Consider the following 17,815-nt stretch of genomic DNA (forward strand, 5'->3'; position numbering starts at 1 on the left):
CGTCACCTTGTGTGCAGAAACGAAAATGCTCACTGGCCTAATTAACAACACCGACACCAGGTAGTCCCCAATTACTTGTGCCCAAGATAGACTGAAAGTGTTTGTTCTTACTGATACTGTTTTAAAAGCTACTTTATTGCACAGTAAGGACCACAGCCGGTCGGTTCATCCGCTTTAAAATAAAATGACCAGCCAGTGTCTTCCTTCCTGGGCGTCTTAATCCAGCCCTTAATTCTGTGGGAGTGTGTATCAGCCTGCGCAGGGCCTGAAGGAGTTTAGCTGCTTCAGAGGTGGTGATGACTGAAGTCACGTGGGTTTGCTATTTATACTCAAATAGTCCGGCAGTGATAAGGAAACTGTGGAAGGTCGTCTGTCTCTCCTTGCAAGCAGACGGGAAGGATTTTGGGGGTATAGGAACCTCGCAGGTGACACTGCTGTTAAACCCGCTCTTTCTGGAAACCTGAAAGGCAAGTGTGAGAACAAGCAAGTCCATCAGCCGGTCTTTGAGTGTGTGACTGGATTACTGGAGAATGAGGAGCAGTGATTTGACTGTGATTCAGTAAAATGAATGAATGAATGAATGAATGGGAGGAAGGGAGGGAAGGAGGGTAAACAACAAAACGTTGTTGTGACTCAGAAATCAAAACAGCAACCAAAGTATGACAAGTTTCCACAGTCATGTGTTTTGTTTTGTCTTTCTGGTTGTGGCATTGTTTGTCTTTATATAAGACAGACCAACATTTGTAAACACCACATTTTTTCCAGTCTTGACTGTATCTGAGCTGTCCCCCCTCCAGCCCCCCCTTTGTTATCTGCACACTGGTTGCTCTTCCCCGGCTCACAACAACCAGGCCACACTTGGCACACTTTCCCTCCTGTGCCGTCATAATTCCAGTTCTCGCGAAGAGAAGCCTGGAGTGTGTAATCAACCCTGTGCTCTGCATGTGTGTGTGTGCGGCTGAAATGTCACTCTGCTGTTTGTAGGCCTCGCAGCACACACAGTCTGAGTGTGTGACTTGGGGAAAGGGGGGCCCGGGACTTGCTTTGAGGGTATTTTTAAAAAATAATGTTCTTTTTTATTTGACAGCAGATGTAGAAGTAGTGTCGCCTTATCGTCAACGTCTCCTTCTCCTTGTTTGTGTTCGTAATCAAGAGCTTAGAAGGAGCCTCAGGGCGGACGCTCAGCAGCCATGTCGACCCTTCTCCGCTGCATCTGTAGCTCCTCTGTCATTCTGTCCCAGCGAGGGGTCCATCTGAAGTTCCCTGGAAGGAGGCATTTCAGGACTTTCCCTGTGTTATGGGACCAAAAGGCCTCCAGAGGTAGGAAATTTACAAATCTCTCTGCTTCACTTTACAGTGTTCTCACAGAGGACAGGCTGGGCTTGCGTGCTTTCTCGTGTCTGACTTGAGGAATGAGAGCGTAACGGTTCACTCAAGGACAAGCTCCGGCCGGCCAAAAGAGTGGAAAAGTTCCACTGCAGATCACAAACTGTTTGCAGCAGGTTGCTAGAGATGTTCTCAAAATAGGGAAAGCTGCTATAAAGCAGACGGCGGCTTTGCTCGTGAGAGCTGCTAACATGTGAGAGCGGACGAGAGGTCAGTTAAAGGTGACATGTAAAAACTTGACAGCAGTGCGGCTGATTCTGATGACAGCCTTTTGTGTATGGAGCCGGTGCTGTGTGCGAGGCACATGGCACAGAGTGTTCGTCAAAGTTTTGTGAGTTGCTGAAAGCTTTTAAGTTTGACTTTGGAGTGTGTCTGCATAGGACTGCAGGGCCTCTGTGTGTGTGCTGGCCTGGTGCCAGTCACCTGCTAATAATGTCTCCATGGTGGCGAGGTCACCACACCATGTAGGGAGAGAAATGTGTAACCTGACACTGTTTCCAGCAACGCAAATCTCAGCTGTATGCGCATGCCTGCTGCGTTGTTGCGTAAAAGAAGACAAACTTATGTCTTGTTGTGTATATTTTTTGTGTGACAAGCTCCAAGTTCTTCACTCTTGGCTGCATTGGGTTTTTTTGTTTTGTTTTGTTTTTTTGTCCTCAGGTGTGCTCTACAAGGACGTGGTGGTTGGAGTTCCTAAGGAGACGTTACAGAATGAGCGTCGCGTGGCGCTGTCTCCGGCTGGGGTGCAGGCGCTGGTCAAACAGGGCTTCAGGGTGCAGGTGGAAAGCGGCGCCGGGGACGAATCAAAGTTCTCCGATCAGCAGTACAGAGATGCTGGAGCCACTATTACTGATGTTAAGGGAGCTCTCGGCTCAGACTTGGTCCTTAAGGTTCGTACCCGGCACGGTTTGGTCCGCAGATCAGACTCTTCTTTGCAGCTCAGAAACTGTAATCACCAACAATCGTCTTAAGGCCTCATACTATAGACTCATCTCAGTGCAGCATCTGACACCAGTAATCACTTTGAGCTTCCTGATATGTTCCAGTCAAAGTAACCACTCTCCTCTGGTTTGATTAACACCTTGGCTAATGAGTCTTCCTCACAGACAAAAGTTCATTATATAATTTCACAGGATTCTGTTCTAGGCCCTGTGCTTTTCACTTTATACATGCCACTGGCAGTGTTAAGTGTTATTATGAAACAAATTAGCCTTGCTGTGCAGTCAAAGCTCAGCTGTATTTATTTATGAACCCAGATGACGCACATCAGCTGGTTAAAAGAGACTTATAATATTTCAAATTCAAAGCTATTCCACTACAGCTGCTTTTTAGGACTCGTAGTTCAAAATATTCCTTCGTTATCTTAAACTGTGTCTTATTGTGGCTCCTCAGTTTAGCTTCCGTCTTTCTTCAGAGTGGCTGGAATCAGAAAGTTGAATCCATTCACAGGTGGGACTCACAGCCAGGGGTCTTGTGTATTAAAAGTATTTGCTCTTGAGGACATCGTATACAGCTTAGGGTGGGTGGGAACTTTGTGAAAATGAGCACTGATGTTTTGATTTGCTGTTACATAAGCAAACTAGATCCACATATCTGTCAGTTATATTTAATTGTGAGTGGAAAATAGATTTTTTTTTTTTCTTTTTAGGTTCGAGCCCCCAGTTTGAGTGAGGTAGATCTCCTGAAACCCAGATCCACCCTGGTGAGCTTCATCTATCCAGCACAGAACCAGGAGCTGATGAATAAGCTGTCACAGAGGCAGAGCACTGTGCTGGCCATGGATCAGGTGCCCAGAGTTACCATTGCACAAGGCTACGATGCACTCAGTTCCATGGCTAACATTGCTGGGTAAACAAAAATGTATTTATAAATCCAGATTTCATCTGTTTGTTTAGTTAATGTAAATGTGACTTGAGTTTTTGTTATGTAGGTACAAGGCTGTGGTTCTGGCTGCCAACCACTTTGGCAGGTTCTTTACTGGTCAGATCACAGCTGCAGGAAAAGTCCCTCCAGCTAAGGTAATAGTCTATGTTTTACTCAACCAAGCATGATCTATTTCTACAGTCAGTACAGCGTTTTCTTTCCTTTCAGTATACTTAAAATAAAAAATGAAGTGTGAAGTGAAACCTTGGTACATTTGGATGTTTCTGTTGTAAACAGGTCCTGGTTATTGGAGGTGGAGTGGCTGGTTTGGCAGCAGCCGGGGCAGCCAAGTCAATGGGAGCCATAGTCAGAGGGTTCGATACCAGGTATAAGGTTGGCAACGCCTCAAACCGCAGGCTTATTAATGATGGACAGATTTTTGATGATAGGCTGGCTGCTTCTTGACTTTCAGGCCAGCTGCTCTGGAGCAGTTCAAGTCGTTTGGGGCTGAGCCTTTAGAAGTAGACCTCAAAGAGTCTGGCGAGGGTGTTGGCGGTTATGCCAAGGAGATGTCAAAGGAGTTCATCGAGGCTGAGATGGCTCTTTTTGCCAAGCAGTGTAAAGAGGTCGACATTATTGTCAGCACTGCCCTAATTCCCGGTGAGTCACATCGGTACTTTAAGCCACTTTTGCCTTTATCGTTTCAAAAGTTTCATCACTATTTGCTTTTATTTCATCTTTTCCAAAGCAACACTGAACATCAGTTAGAGATAAACATATGAAATATTGCTCTGCAAGTGTGCTGAGAATTTCACTCGCTGTTGGCTTATTTTATTTAATCTAGCAGTTAAGGACTCAGTAGGCTTCGTGGGAGTTGGTCCTAAACATAAGGAACGTATAATTTTATCTGCTGACACTGAGTAAATTGTCTGCTAGTCTGCCCCTCACTCATCACTTGTGCTTTCAAAAGAGGTGGCGATGGTGAAAAGCCTCCGCTTTGGACTTTGCAACTAGATCTAACTAACCAACGTATGATGGCACAGTGGCCTCATCCAATTTTTCTATACTGTCTATGGCTTAAGCCCCATCAACCCCATAATGTCGCTTTCATGAGTGTCACTACATCTTTAATATGGATTGACTATCCTCTTTGTTAGACAGCATGATGCTGTTTGATGCATCTCATTCCTTTCTACCTGTGGTCCTATGCTCACTCAGGGAAGCGTGCACCCATATTGCTCAAAAAGGAGTTTGTAGAGTCTATGAAGGATGGCTCTGTAGTGGTGGATCTAGCTGCAGAGGCAGGGGGCAACATCGAGACCACAAAGCCCGGAGCGCTGCATGTTTACAGGGTGAGTTTTTGGCCTAGCTTGCACATTTGGATAAAAACTGGATAATCTTAAGGAATGCAAAAGATGTATTTCTGATTTGGGATATATATGATTTATTTATGTATGACTAATGTACTTTTTTTTTTTTTGTTAATTAGGGAGTAACACACATCGGCTACACAGACCTGCCCAGCCGCATGGCCACCCAAGCCAGCAGCCTGTATTCAAACAACATACTGAAGCTTCTGAAGGCCATTAGTCCAGACAAGGAATACTTCCACTATGAGCCCAAAGAAGAATTTGATTATGGAACAATTGACCATGTCATCCGTGGGACTCTTGTTATGAAGGTGGAGGGTTTTTTTTTTTTTTTTTTCGTGTAACTGTCTCCTGTCAGCTTCCATCCCCACTGTCATCCCTCCTTCCCTCTCAGCATGCGCTGTCAGATCCTGTCATGCTTGGGTAGAGCTCCAAATGAGTACTAAAACACAGTCCCAGCTGGGAATAGCTCAAGTTGGATCCCAGCAAGAATGTTATGAACGTTTCAAAATACACTTTTCCAGGAATTTAGCTTTGACACATTGTTTATGGCAGAATAAGCACGCAACCTCAATAGGACATATCAGCTTACCTCTTGTTACACTAAGCATTATTCAGCCCCTTAAAAGAGAATTTATCTTTCAAAACCACTGCTAACTGGTTCGTGATTGCTTTTTTGTTTAGCGTAATCCCCTGTGCCGTCCACGAGTTCATGTTCGAGAGCTCTCCCACTGTGCGAAAGTCTTGATGTCTGTTTCTCACGCAAATCTTTTGTGGACTCCTCTCTCCTCACTCTGGTCTTCTTGTGTGTTTTCTGGTGCATTCAGGAAGGCAAGAACATGTTCCCATCACCCCTTCCAAAAACAGTCCCGCCACCGCCGGTGAAACAGAAAACGATCGCAGAGTTGGAGGCCGAGAAAGTGGCGTCCGTTTCGCCCTTCAACCGCACCATGACCTCTGCTGGTGTCTACACTGCAGGTCAAACACAAACGCAGAAATGTTCAGACTTCTGGGACTTTATTTGTCTTCACTGAGAGGATTAGTTCTGTGTAAAACATAAATTTGTACTGAAATTAAAGCATACAAATAGTCCAATTACAATAAAATGTAAACTTACAATCTTTTGGTTTAAATCAGGGGTGTCCAACTCCAGTCCTCGAGAGCTACTGTCCTGCAGCTTTTAGGCGCATCCTTGTTCCAACACACCTGAATCAAATACTGGCTTGTTATCAGGCCTTTGCCAAACTGGATGGCATGCTGAAAAGAGGTAATCCAACCATCTGATTCAGCTGTGTTAGAGTAGGGATGCATCTAAAAGCTGCAGGACAGTAGCTCTCGAGGACTCAAGTTGGACACCCCTAGTTTAAATGGTTTGTGTTAGTGTGACATTAATATTAGACAAAGATAACTTGAGTAAATGCAAAAGTTTTTAAATGATTATTTCATTTATTAAGGAAAAAAGCTATCCAAACCTACCTGGCCTTCCAGGTTAAAAGTTAAAACAATCTTTGGAAGATCTGAGTTCAGTTACATCTTGCATACACAGCCTTTCATGAAACAAACATCATACCAGCAATCAAACATGGTGGTGGCAATGTAATGGTCAGGGGTTGCTTTGCTGTTTCAAGACCTGTACAACTCGCCATAACTGATGGAACCATGAATTCTGCTCTCTACCAGAAAATCCTGAAGGAGAATGTCTGGCCATGAGTTTATAGCCCAAAGCTCAAGCACACTTGAGTTATGCAGAAGGACAGTGATCTGAAAACACACCAGAAAGTCCATCTCTTGATGTCTTAAAAAACACAAAATAAAGGTTTTGGAGTTGTCTAATCAAATTGTGGACTTGAATCAGATTTAGATGCTTGACCTTAACCTCCTAGGACCTGGCGTCCACATATGTGGACATCACATTTTGGGTCACGAGAGACCCATTTCCAGTTTTTGCACATGCTTGATTGCAGTTCTTGCTGCCAAGGGTGGCTCAACCAGTTATTACATTTAGGGGGGAAGGTGGTTTTTCACATAGAAGTTTCAGGTAGGTTGGGATGGCTTATTTTCCCCTTAAAAACCTGTTTACTTAGGTTATCCAATATTAAAATCTGTTTGATCTGAAACATTTGGGTATAGCAAGTATGCCAAAAACTAAGAAATGAGCTTTGATTCTATATAAAACAAAATGTAAAGTGGGACTGCTTTTCTACATAATGGATATGTACTGGAAACCTTTGTATGTGGACAAGAAAAGCAATTTGCAATCTAAGCATGTCTCTTTGGAATTTCATTGTAAGATTCATGAGGGGAAAAATCCTTTACTTTCCAGTCTGACTTTGTAATTTTTCCATTTTTAAAACAAGTCATTGTTACTCATAATACAGATCTTACTGTGACCTTTGGAAGCCCCTCTGTAACCGAGCTCAGCGATGAATATATTTTTCAGTAAATTCAAACATTTCGCTTCACTTCTTTCAGAGAAACTATGAATCATAATAGCTGGTAATAAAACGACATGTTTATTTGTCTTATTCAGTTATTCCATTCCTTTAATGGTTAAGAAGGGACTGGAAACCAAACTTGAAACTACAGCAGCAGGGAAAGCACAAACATAGCAACAGCAACACTGCCTTGCTCTGTCTCTCTCTAGGCCTGTCTACCTGTCTGGCTCTGGGCATCATCTCGCCCAATGCTGCTTTCATTCAGATGGTCACCACCTTTGGTTTGGCTGGGATAGTGGGATACCACACTGTGTGGGGTGTGACCCCCGCTCTGCACTCACCTCTCATGTCCGTCACCAATGCCATCTCAGGTCAGAACTCATTAAAGTCATGAAAATCTGTATAGATGTGGTGATGTTTGAGTGTTTCTTTTTTATTTGTTAACAAATTCTTTTCTGTCAGGTCTGACTGCGGTAGGAGGCCTGGTGCTGATGGGTGGAGGTCTCACACCTTCTTCTCTGCCCGAGAGTCTTGCTCTGGCTGCTGCCTTTGTTTCCTCCATCAACATTGCTGGTGTGACATTCAAAACTGGGCACAAAAATGGCTTCAGTGAACATCAATAATTTCCCACCCAAACAAATGAAAACGGTTAATTCATTAATTTATTTCTGCACCTGTGCAGGTGGTTTTCTGATCACCCAGAGGATGCTGGACATGTTTAAACGCCCCACCGACCCTCCTGAGTACAATTACCTGTATTTGCTGCCTGGGGCAACATTTGTTGGAGGATACGGAGCCTCTGTGGCTGCTGGGTACAGCATCGAGCAGGTGAGAAGATGCACATCATGTCATCTCACTCAGATTTGTTTCCACTGACAATCAGCTACTTAATGTAATGTGCACTAAGTAGCTTGACAGTGAAATTAATTGGTTGTAGAGCAGCGGTCCCCAACCTTTTTTGTGCCACACACCGGTTTATGTCTGACAATATTTTCACGGACCGGCCTTTAAGATGTCTTGGATTAGTACAACAAAATAAAACCTGTACCGGTAGCAAAAAAAGACGTTTTATTCATAAGACATGGGAAAAGACTCAGGGAAACCGAGTTAATGATAAAAACCCTGAAAACCATAAATTTCACACCCAAGCCATAACTCTCGCGGACCAGTACCAAACGACTCATGGACTGGTACCAGTCCGTGGCCTGGGGATTGGGGACCGCTGTTGTAGAGTATATGGTACTCTGTCTGGTACTTTAGTGTGGTGACCTCTGCTTGCTAGAAAGTGCATTTAATTTCATGTATAAATCTGTATCTTATAAAATGAGGATACCATGAACTTTTTTATGCATAATTCAATTTCTATATTTATTAGACTGAAATATTATGTTAACTTTAAATATGGCTTACCATTTATGAACATCATAAATGCAGTTATGTCAGTTTAATAGAAAAGTTAAGCGCGATCAAAAAGGATTTCAAATACAGAAATGTCCAACTTCTGAAAAGTGTGTTCATTCTTGCTCTCAGTACTTGATTGTTGCTCCTTTGCATGAATTACTGCATTAGGTTGCCATGGAGGCTATCTGCTTGTGGATCTGTTGAGTTGTTTCTGAAGCCCATGCTGCTTTGATAGCTTGTCTGTATTGGATCAGGTGTTTCTCATCTTGGTCTTGACAATACCTCTTTGATTCTCCATGAGGGTTCAGGTCAAGTGAGTTGGCTGGCCAATCTTGCACAGTAATAACATGGTCAGCAAGCCATTTGGTACTAGTTTTGGCACTGTGTGAAGGTGCTGTGTCCTGCTGGGAAAAGAAAATCAACTTCTCCATAAAGCTCGTCAGCAGATGGAAACTTGAAGCTCTCTAAAGCCTCCTTGCAGACAGCTGCACTGACTCTGGAGTTGATAAAACACAGTGGACCAACCATCAGCAACACCGGCAGATGATGTGGCATCTCAAACCATCAGACTGCAGGAAATTCACTCTGGATTTCAAACACCTCGGCTTGTGTGCCTCTTTGCTCTCCCTCCAGACTCTTGGACCTTGATTTAGAAATAAAAAGCGAAATTTACTTTGATCTGAAAAGAAGGGCTTCGGACCTCTGCACAATAGTCCAGTAATTTTTCAGAGTGACCCAGGTAAGATGCTTTTGACTTTGTCTCTGATCTTTGTTTGATCTTAGGAAGATCAAACCCCAGCCTCAGTCCACTCGTTCTCCAAAGCTCTTGAATCAACTTCTTTTTTAACAAACCTCTCAAGGCTGCAGGCGTCCCTGTTACCTGTGGACATTTTTCTTGTTACTACCACACTTTTCCATTTCAGTCAACTTTCCATTAACATGTTTTGATGTGCTATATTAATGACCTTCTATGAAAAGAGTCAATGATCCTGCTTGAGAAGAGAATCAGTGATAATCATCTATACAAGTGTCCAGTCAGCAGTCTTCTCCATGATTGTGGTTGTGTGTATTAAGTAGGTATTTATTTACAGGTATTTATACTGTTCTTCTAATGACTTTTTTTAATCTACAGGCCATAATTATCCAAATTAAAACAAACAAACAAACAAAAAAAAAACCCCAGTTTGAAACATTGTAGCTTCTGTGGGTCTACAATATATAAAATTTTCACTTGTTGTAACTAACTGATGGGGTCTACTGAACTTCTTTTAAATATTTGAATTTTCTGAGATGCATCTGGTTAGAGACCTCCAAGGTGAAGTGTTTGGGCATGCTGTACTGGGAGGAGGCCTGGGGGCCAGACTCAGAATCTCTCCAGTGTGTCCCATCTCTCAGCTGGTTTTGGAATGATGTGTGTGTGTGTGTGTGTGTGTGTGTGTTTTTTTTCTTTTTTGTTTTGTTTTGTTCTCTGCTCTTGGCTCTGCATGATGTCAGTGAGATGGGGAAACTCTCATTATGGTCATGTCAGGTACACAGTTCTGGCTTGAGCACAGAAACCTACCCACCTGCTATTCAAATCTTTTCTTTGAGGGAGTTCACTGTGGGGCTGCATCAAGGACTGGTAGAGGCTATATAGGGATTTTCTTTAAGTGTGAGCTATGCAAAGCTTTAAGTAGAATGTAAGAATATTAATAAAAAAATTTAAAAAAAAGCTGTAGATTAGCAGACTGGGTCCACTTTGATGTCAGGTCTAGATCAGAAGCTTTCATTGAATTGGAATTACCTCTCATCTTTAAACTACTTTCATCCTGCTTCTCGATTCTTTGATGACCTAAAGATGACATATTGATCCATTCTCAACACGTAGCTATGATAAATTGCCGATTCTCACTTTTTCTCCTCAGATGATGTACTTGGGCTCAGGTTTGTGCTGTGTCGGAGCGCTGGCCGGCCTGTCTGCCCAGAGCACCAGTCGCTTGGGGAACGCCCTCGGCATGATGGGAGTGGCAGGGGGCCTTGCTGCCACCCTCGGTGCCCTCAAACCCTCACCGGAGCTGCTGTCTCAGATGTCTCTGGCTATGGCCGGCGGGGGAACCCTGGGTAGGTGGCTCCATGCATTCAACTAAAATGGATATCATGATATTGTGTTCACTGATGTTTCTTTACTTAAACTGCCCCCCCAAAAAACCTCTTGTGCTGCAATATGCCCACTGTAGCTTCACAGCGCTTCTAATTTGGTCTTGGAACAACTCAAGCGGTATGCCCTGCTGTTTCATTGGGTCATGTGAAGGAGACTTGCAAATAACGTAGCACCTCAAGGTTTCAGTTTTCAATAAAAAATAAATTGATAAAGTTTGGGCATGACTCCTCTGAAGTCTAGCGGTTGGTTTCGTTATTAGCTTTGTGACAGGGGATTTCTTTAAATCACCCTGCCGTTCTTTCTTTAGCCAAGACTCCTGAGGTAGAAAGTTATTAGGTGAAAAGTCACGTAGACATGTGCTTCACTGATAAACATAAAAAATACATTTCATGTAACTGATCAAAACATAATTTTCTTCTGACACTGCATGCAGCTCCTCCAGTCTTCTGAAGAAGTATTGCTAATTCATAACATGCATCAATCACCCTGTTGTACATGTTAATCGTAATTTAAGAAGCAGGAAGATGAATGGCAGTGTAATCATCCTAAGAATGTGCACATACACACAGCATTAAGAGCCGGTTAGTTTTCAAGAAAACGCAATTAAATCCTCAACTTTGAACTCCTAGGATTACCTTTTGAAGAACAGGCCCCATAACTAGAAGCAGGTGTCTGCCTTTTAACCATTTTCCCCCTTCTTTCTTTCTTCTCCTTTTTTTTTTTTTTTAATTTCATGTTTTTTTTTTTTTTCAATGCCCTAAATGCTTCTAACAGTCAGACTCTGCCAATGTGCATGCGAAGTATAGTTCTGGTGTTTGACTTTTTTGGCTGCTTTTTTAAAATGATTATTTTTTACTTTCTTCATATCTCAACTACAGGTCTGACCATTGCCAAGCGTATTGAAATCTCAGACTTGCCCCAGCTTGTGGCAGCTTTCCACAGCCTTGTGGGCCTGGCGGCTGTTCTTACATGCATTGCCGAGTATATGATTGAGTACCCTCACCTGGATACTCACCCAGCTGCAGGTGTGCTCAAGACTGTGGCTTACCTGGGTACTTACATCGGAGGCGTCACATTCAGTGGATCACTGGTGGCCTATGGCAAGCTTCAAGGTAATCGATCTGACACTAATCTCTCATTTGCACATTGTCAGTCCAGATCTGACAAGGTCAGTCCCTGTTAGATCTGACCATAGCTCTTCTTATTACACACAAATCTCTATGAAAACACATCAGGTTGTCTGGCCGGCTGCTGATTGTTCCTTTCATCTACTGAAAGCCAAAGATCCCCTCTTAAATCCAGGAGTTTCTGTGTAAGTGTCAGCACTCTCTAATTTGCGCTTTAGGCCGACCAATCAAGAGGAACACATGAGAAGCTCTCCGGTAATTTGTCATGGGAAGGGCAGGCCAGTGACTGGATGGCTGTGGTTGGTAGAGGGTTGCTGGCTGATTTGTGGATGAGACAGATGCTCAGACAGCTGATTAGAGGCTTTCGCAGATAAGTCTGAGGGTTCAAAGACACCTGACACTGGTTAAAGAAAAGCACGCTCACTTGTTTTGTCTTGTTCCTTTAACCCCTGCAAAAGTGTGAGAACACTTTCTCTTGCCTCTGTGAAAAATGTGTTTTTTGGTTGTAGGTCTTTTGAACTCTGCCCCCCTCCTGCTACCTGGACGGCACATGCTGAATGCCAGTCTGATGGCAGCATCTGTTGGAGGCATGGTGCCCTTTATGCTTAGTTCCAGTTATGGTACTGGCATGGGGTGCCTGCTGGGAGTGTCTGGGCTTTCCACTGTCATGGTGAGTTTGTGACCATTATTAAAGCTGCGAACAGGCAGCGGGGGGAGGGGGGAATAAAAAATTGGCAACATCTCTTTCAGTGAATTTACATTTCAGCAGTTGGTTTTTAATGTAAGTATTGTTTTATCTAACTTGGAATATGTTAAAATACTTGTTTGTTTTTTGTTCTGTTTTTCTGATTCAACCTGTCATAGGGTGTAACGCTAACAGCAGCCATCGGAGGCGCTGACATGCCTGTGGTCATTACTGTGCTGAACAGCTACTCAGGATGGGCACTATGTGCCGAAGGCTTCTTGCTTGACAACAATCTCATGACAATTGTTGGAGCGCTGATTGGCTCCTCTGGTGCAATCCTCTCCTACATCATGTGTGTGGTGAGTAGATGCACATTTCCAGCATTCTGCATGAAGTAAAAGGATACAAACATGTCACTGGGCTGCTTCTTCCTCAAGGCTATGAACCGCTCCCTGCCAAACGTGATCCTGGGCGGGTACGGCACCACCTCAACATTGGGTGGTAAGCCCATGGAGATTGTTGGCACTCACACCGAGGTCAATGTGGACCAAACCATTGACATAATCAAAGAAGCCAACAACATCATCATTACCCCAGGTACACACTGTTTTACAGATGTCTCAAAGCACTGTTGAGGAATGTAATTTTCAGCTTTGTCATTGGTAACTTTTTCTAACCAACCAATCTGTTAAACTGATCTTTTATCAGTTTGTTTCATTTAATGTAGGTATCTATATTACCACAATAGTACCCCACTTGTAAGGGACTGTATTTAGTTATTAGGTTGCACCATCTACTTTGATTAGCAGTGTATCCGACCATCCAAAAGCAATGGACAGTGCACAAGAGAGGTCAAGAAAAGGGTTCAGGCAGGGTGGAGCAGGTGGAGATTTAGGATAGTGGAAAGACTGAGGTGATTTTTGACAGAAAGATAGCAGCAGGAGTGAAAGGAAAGGTTTACAAGATGGTAGAGGGACCTGCTGTAATGTATGGTTTGGAGACTAGAAACCAAATGGAGTTGGCAGAGCTGAAGATGCTAAGATTTTCATTTGGTACATCAGAGGAACAGAGCAGGTTGAGCAGTTTGGAAACAAAGTTGGAGACGCAAACCTGATATAGTTCGGAGATGGGCAAAAGAGGAATGTTGGACAAAGGATGTTGAAGATGGAGCTACCGGGCAAGGGGAAAAGAGAAAGACCACAGAGAAGATTCATGGATGTAGTGAAGAAAGACATGCAGAGGGTGGGTGTGACAGATGAGGATGCTGGGGAGGGGTGAGATAGAGGCAGATGAATTGCCTTGGTGACCACTAAAGGGAGCAGCCGAAAGGAAAAGAGAGAGGGAGAGCGAGAGAGAGAAGAAGAATCTTGTGTCTTCATGTAGGATCAAGTGAATGAAGACCCTAATCATAAAAGCCTAGAGGTTAGGCAGTGACTTTCTGGCAACTACAGGCTGATAGGGAAAATGTGCTGTGCTGTTTTATTTTTGTTTTGTTTTGTTTTTTTCCCCCAACCTGCTGGTGAAAACCTTGCGCTGCTCTTATAGTTAATGGTGGCAAAATATGGGTGACCACAGCAATCTAGTGACCAATGCTATTCTAAGGAGGTTTTTGGTGTAACACCCTGTTTGATTGGGGAGGGATTCCAGGTTGCCACTGGGTGAAATAGGTTGCAGTGAATGAAGATACTTACTTTTTTTTTTTTTTTAAATGACGAGTCATTGGGCCATGTCCAATATGGAGAACAACTTGAGCATAATGCATTAAGAAAATGCATAATAAACGTCTATTGTATATACTATGTAACATGCAGGTAAAATAATGCAATCTTACTCACTGAACTGGATCTTAGATTTATTTATTTATTTTAAATTTGCTGTCTCAGAGCGTGCCATATTATTTATCAGATAAGCATTACAAATGTTCTGCAGGGCTAAAGGAAGGATGTCAAACTCATTTTACATTGTGCCATGTACAGCCTACTTTGAGCTTAAGTGGGCTGGACTGGTCGAAATCCCCTTTGTTTATTTAAAAGACTGATAGTCAAAGGAGTTTGCGAAGAAAAGCGTCTGGACTTCTTTAAGTTGCTTGAAGACGTTTCACCTCTCATCCGAGAAGCTTCTTCAGTTCTTCGCAAACTCCTTTGACTACGATGACCTGGATGACTGAGAACCTTCACAGACATAAGAGACTGATAATGTCCTTTTAAAAAAAGATTGTAAAGCATAAAAACGGGAAGTTTCTGTGATCTGCTTATCTATTAATTTACTTTGGTATAATCGATGTGGAAGGTCTTTATTAGTAGGAAAAGCTGTAAGTCCAAAATGTATGCCTTTTATCACATTTTCCATAGCTGATTCGGTGGGCTAGCTTGGATTCTTTGACTGGCCAATTCTGGCTCCCTGGGTCTCATATTTGAAGGGTTTCCAGCAAAATGAATTAGCTGAGGTGAAGGTCAGCAGATAGATATATAGCCACCTGTAACGGCATCCATGTGTTAATAAAGCCATGTCTTTAAGCTCCAAGATTAAATTCAAACAGATGAGTTAAAATGGAAACAAAGTGTTTTGATATGTTTATTTCTTTGTGTTAGCTTCAAATGGCCATTTAAGAAACTGTTTTTGGCACTCCAACAGTGGTTTCAGGTGTGTTGTGTTATCAGTGGTTAATTAAGTCTTAAGCAGACATGAAGAGCAGGTAGCAAGTTAGATTAAATGGTGCTTCACCCAAAGTTTCCTCATTTTTGAAGTCCTTAGCTATAAGTTGTTTCATCTGGGAAAAAAACATTTTTAGTGCTGCACAAAAAATTATGTAAACTGATATAAACTGTTAAAATTTGGGCTAAAGCCAGCTTGCAATCAGTGCATTGGAAGAATGCTCCACCATGATTTATTTTTCTTCAAAGGTCAGCTACTTTTGTCATTTGCCACTTTGTCTGTAAGCAAATTTTGGTGGAAGCTTTAAATCTTCTACATAAGAAGTAGAAAAACTTTTTTTCCCCAGTTGAGGGTGGAGACGGTGCTGGAAACAGATGGAGCCCTTTAGAGACAGGTGCAGACAGGTGTAGAAAGAAGCTTGGACTAACATAAGAGATTTAAATGGAGCACAACTTTTATATTGGTGCTCCTGTCAGCAGATGGCGTGGAGTCCAAACGTCATTTTTCAGATCATCAGTTTAGATCAGTACCATCATCTATCTCCCACATAACTGCTTTCACCTCACCAAAAAAACCAAACAAAAAAAGTTGCTCTGTCAGATCAAAAACAGCTCTGGGAAAGCCCAAATGTTTTGCAGAGTACTTGGAAATGGCCAGAATCAGGCATCTGATGGTAGCGTTTTCATTAAACTCAGAATGCTGAACTGTAGCTGTAGTGACCACAAGAGGGAGTAGTTTGTTCACAAACTGTCCACAGGGCCTAAATAATGGTGGTTTGGATTTCAGAGTGTGAGATAATGCCCACATCATGATTTATTAAGCAGAAAAAGCCAGACTTGTCTGACAAATGAGTAGTTGTTGAACGGCCTGTGCGAGAGGAACCACTCCATGTAGCTTGGATACCAGGATTGCTGTTTTTTTCCAATGGCTCCGAATCGGTGCAGAGACAGCTGTGTGGTCGAACATGCTGGTTTGATTAGAGAAACAGTGAAAAATCATAAGGGCTATTCGGTCCAGACTCTCCATGTGCTGTCAACAACAAAGCACGGCAGTGAGGAAACAGAAGGCTCCGGCTGTCTGGGGAATTATAGAAGATACAGGATACAAGTCACTGGCTTGGAAAAACTCGATTAGGGGTAATGCTGAACTCTAGAAGGTACCTGACCACCAGGGTTAAGGAGGGGTTATGCAGACAGAGGGTAACTAGCTCTTTGCACGCAGGGGACCCCAATGCACACCACACATGCAAAAGTTTTCCTTAGAAAAATGTCTCTCAGACTTTTGACTGCTATGATTTAACACAGAGAGGAGTCTTGTGGTGGTGGAGGACAAAAGAAGGAATGAAGGGTGATGAATATGTGGCTTTACTGTTGTCCTGCAGGACTGCTGTGCCTGTCATTTAAAAATGAACAATAGCTGTGAAATGCTTATCTATGACCAGGCACCCATCCAATAAAAGAAAAGCTGTTTGACAGGAGACTCAAGCAACCTAAAGGGATTATGGAGTCTCTAGATAGTAGAAATATAATGGTTATATCCTAAGTTCACGAGGCCAATTTGCTCAGCTATTGCAAGTTTCTATATTTATGTTGTTAGGTTGGGGTCTGTGTGCAGCCAAAGCCCAGTATCCTATTGCAGATATGGTGAAGATGCTGAAGGAACAAGGCAAGACTGTGAGGTTAGTTTGTACACACGTATACACACACAAGGCAGGACATTCTTTTATCAGTGTGTGTGTGACAAGTTTTCAGTGAAAAATCAGTGATGTGCTGTAACATCTCCTACAGGTTTGGCATCCACCCAGTGGCCGGTCGTATGCCCGGCCAGCTGAACGTACTCTTGGCCGAGGCTGGCGTTCCCTATGACGTGGTCCTGGAGATGGATGAGATCAATGACGACTTCCCAGGCAAGCTCAGTTTTTAAAAATAAATTCTAGAAAGATCTGTTATATTTACCGTTACGCGGCTGTCACTTTGGCAGGGAGGTGTTGGATTAAATTACTTGATCGGTGACTTGTAATAAACGCATCCGTTCCTTTTCATCTGCGCTTGAAGTGGCCACATGTTGTGTCTGGATACTTGGATGTGCCAAGTTATTAGGACAACACTCATTGTTTTCTTAGCAACCAGGCACGCAGGCTGACACACATGGTTCTGTTTATGGTGGAGGGAGATTAGTGCAGCGCTGGAGTTTCTGAGTTCATCCGCCTTGTGCGTAAACGTGTAAATGTTTATGACCCACAGAGACCGACTTGACGCTGGTCATCGGTGCCAATGACACGGTGAATTCGGCAGCGCAAGAAGATCCCAACTCTATAATTGCTGGCATGCCTGTCCTGGAGGTGTGGAAGTCCAAACAGGTTGGTCTGCCTTTTATTAGATGAAATGTGTTTGAGGATATGGTACCAAAATAAGAAAAATCTAATCATATACCACCTTCTTTTCTTACTATTACCACCAGGTGATAGTGATGAAGCGTACTTTGGGCGTGGGCTACGCTGCAGTAGATAACCCCATTTTCTACAAGCCCAACACATCGATGTTGCTGGGAGATGCCAAGAAGACTTGTGACAGTCTGCAAGCAAAGATCAGAGAGACCTACTACTAATTACAACTCATTACTGCCGTGTACAATTGTTAAGAACTTAAAAGTTATTAAAAATTTTGGCATTTGAGATACTTATTTTACGAAAACAAGTTTATTGGGTCTGCAACAAATGTGATTACAGCAGAACACAAACGTCATTGTGCACT

At 42.9% G+C, this 17,815-nt stretch overlaps 1 protein-coding gene across 2 annotated transcripts; it reads left to right on the plus strand.

Moving 5' to 3' along the window:
* The first annotated feature begins 312 nt into the window (after positions 1–312).
* On the plus strand, positions 313–17,744 carry LOC134626693 (NAD(P) transhydrogenase, mitochondrial-like). Of its 2 annotated transcripts, none has more exons than XM_063472647.1 (22): positions 313–467; positions 1,154–1,320; positions 2,047–2,276; positions 3,035–3,234; positions 3,317–3,404; positions 3,547–3,635; positions 3,722–3,909; positions 4,468–4,601; positions 4,739–4,930; positions 5,447–5,597; positions 7,264–7,425; positions 7,517–7,627; positions 7,737–7,882; positions 10,360–10,555; positions 11,474–11,707; positions 12,232–12,392; positions 12,587–12,766; positions 12,845–13,004; positions 16,659–16,740; positions 16,850–16,968; positions 17,306–17,421; positions 17,523–17,744. In XM_063472647.1, the coding sequence occupies exons 2-22, from the start codon at positions 1,191–1,193 to the stop codon at positions 17,667–17,669; spliced, it is 3,216 nt and encodes a 1,071-aa protein (XP_063328717.1). In that variant the 5' UTR covers positions 313–467; positions 1,154–1,190; the 3' UTR covers positions 17,670–17,744. The 2 variants fall into 2 exon arrangements, with proteins under 2 accessions (XP_063328717.1, XP_063328718.1); XM_063472648.1 differs by lacking the exon at positions 313–467 and adding an exon at positions 713–1,050.
* Positions 17,745–17,815: the final 71 nt, after the last annotated feature.

The sequence above is a fragment of the Pelmatolapia mariae genome, linkage group LG1, assembly GCF_036321145.2.
Source record: "Pelmatolapia mariae isolate MD_Pm_ZW linkage group LG1, Pm_UMD_F_2, whole genome shotgun sequence".
Lineage (NCBI taxonomy): Eukaryota > Metazoa > Chordata > Actinopteri > Cichliformes > Cichlidae > Pelmatolapia > Pelmatolapia mariae.

Bases quoted from the DNA above. Each gene is read 5' to 3' on its own strand.
- LOC134626693 (XM_063472647.1), top strand. From the start codon at position 1,191: ATGTCGACCCTTCTCCGCTGCATCTGTAGCTCCTCTGTCATTCTGTCC. The intron at 12,767-12,844 runs GTGAGTAGATGC...TTCTTCCTCAAG, and splicing joins TCTCCTACATCATGTGTGTG to GCTATGAACCGCTCCCTGCC. The intron at 16,741-16,849 runs GTTAGTTTGTAC...CATCTCCTACAG, and splicing joins GAACAAGGCAAGACTGTGAG to GTTTGGCATCCACCCAGTGG.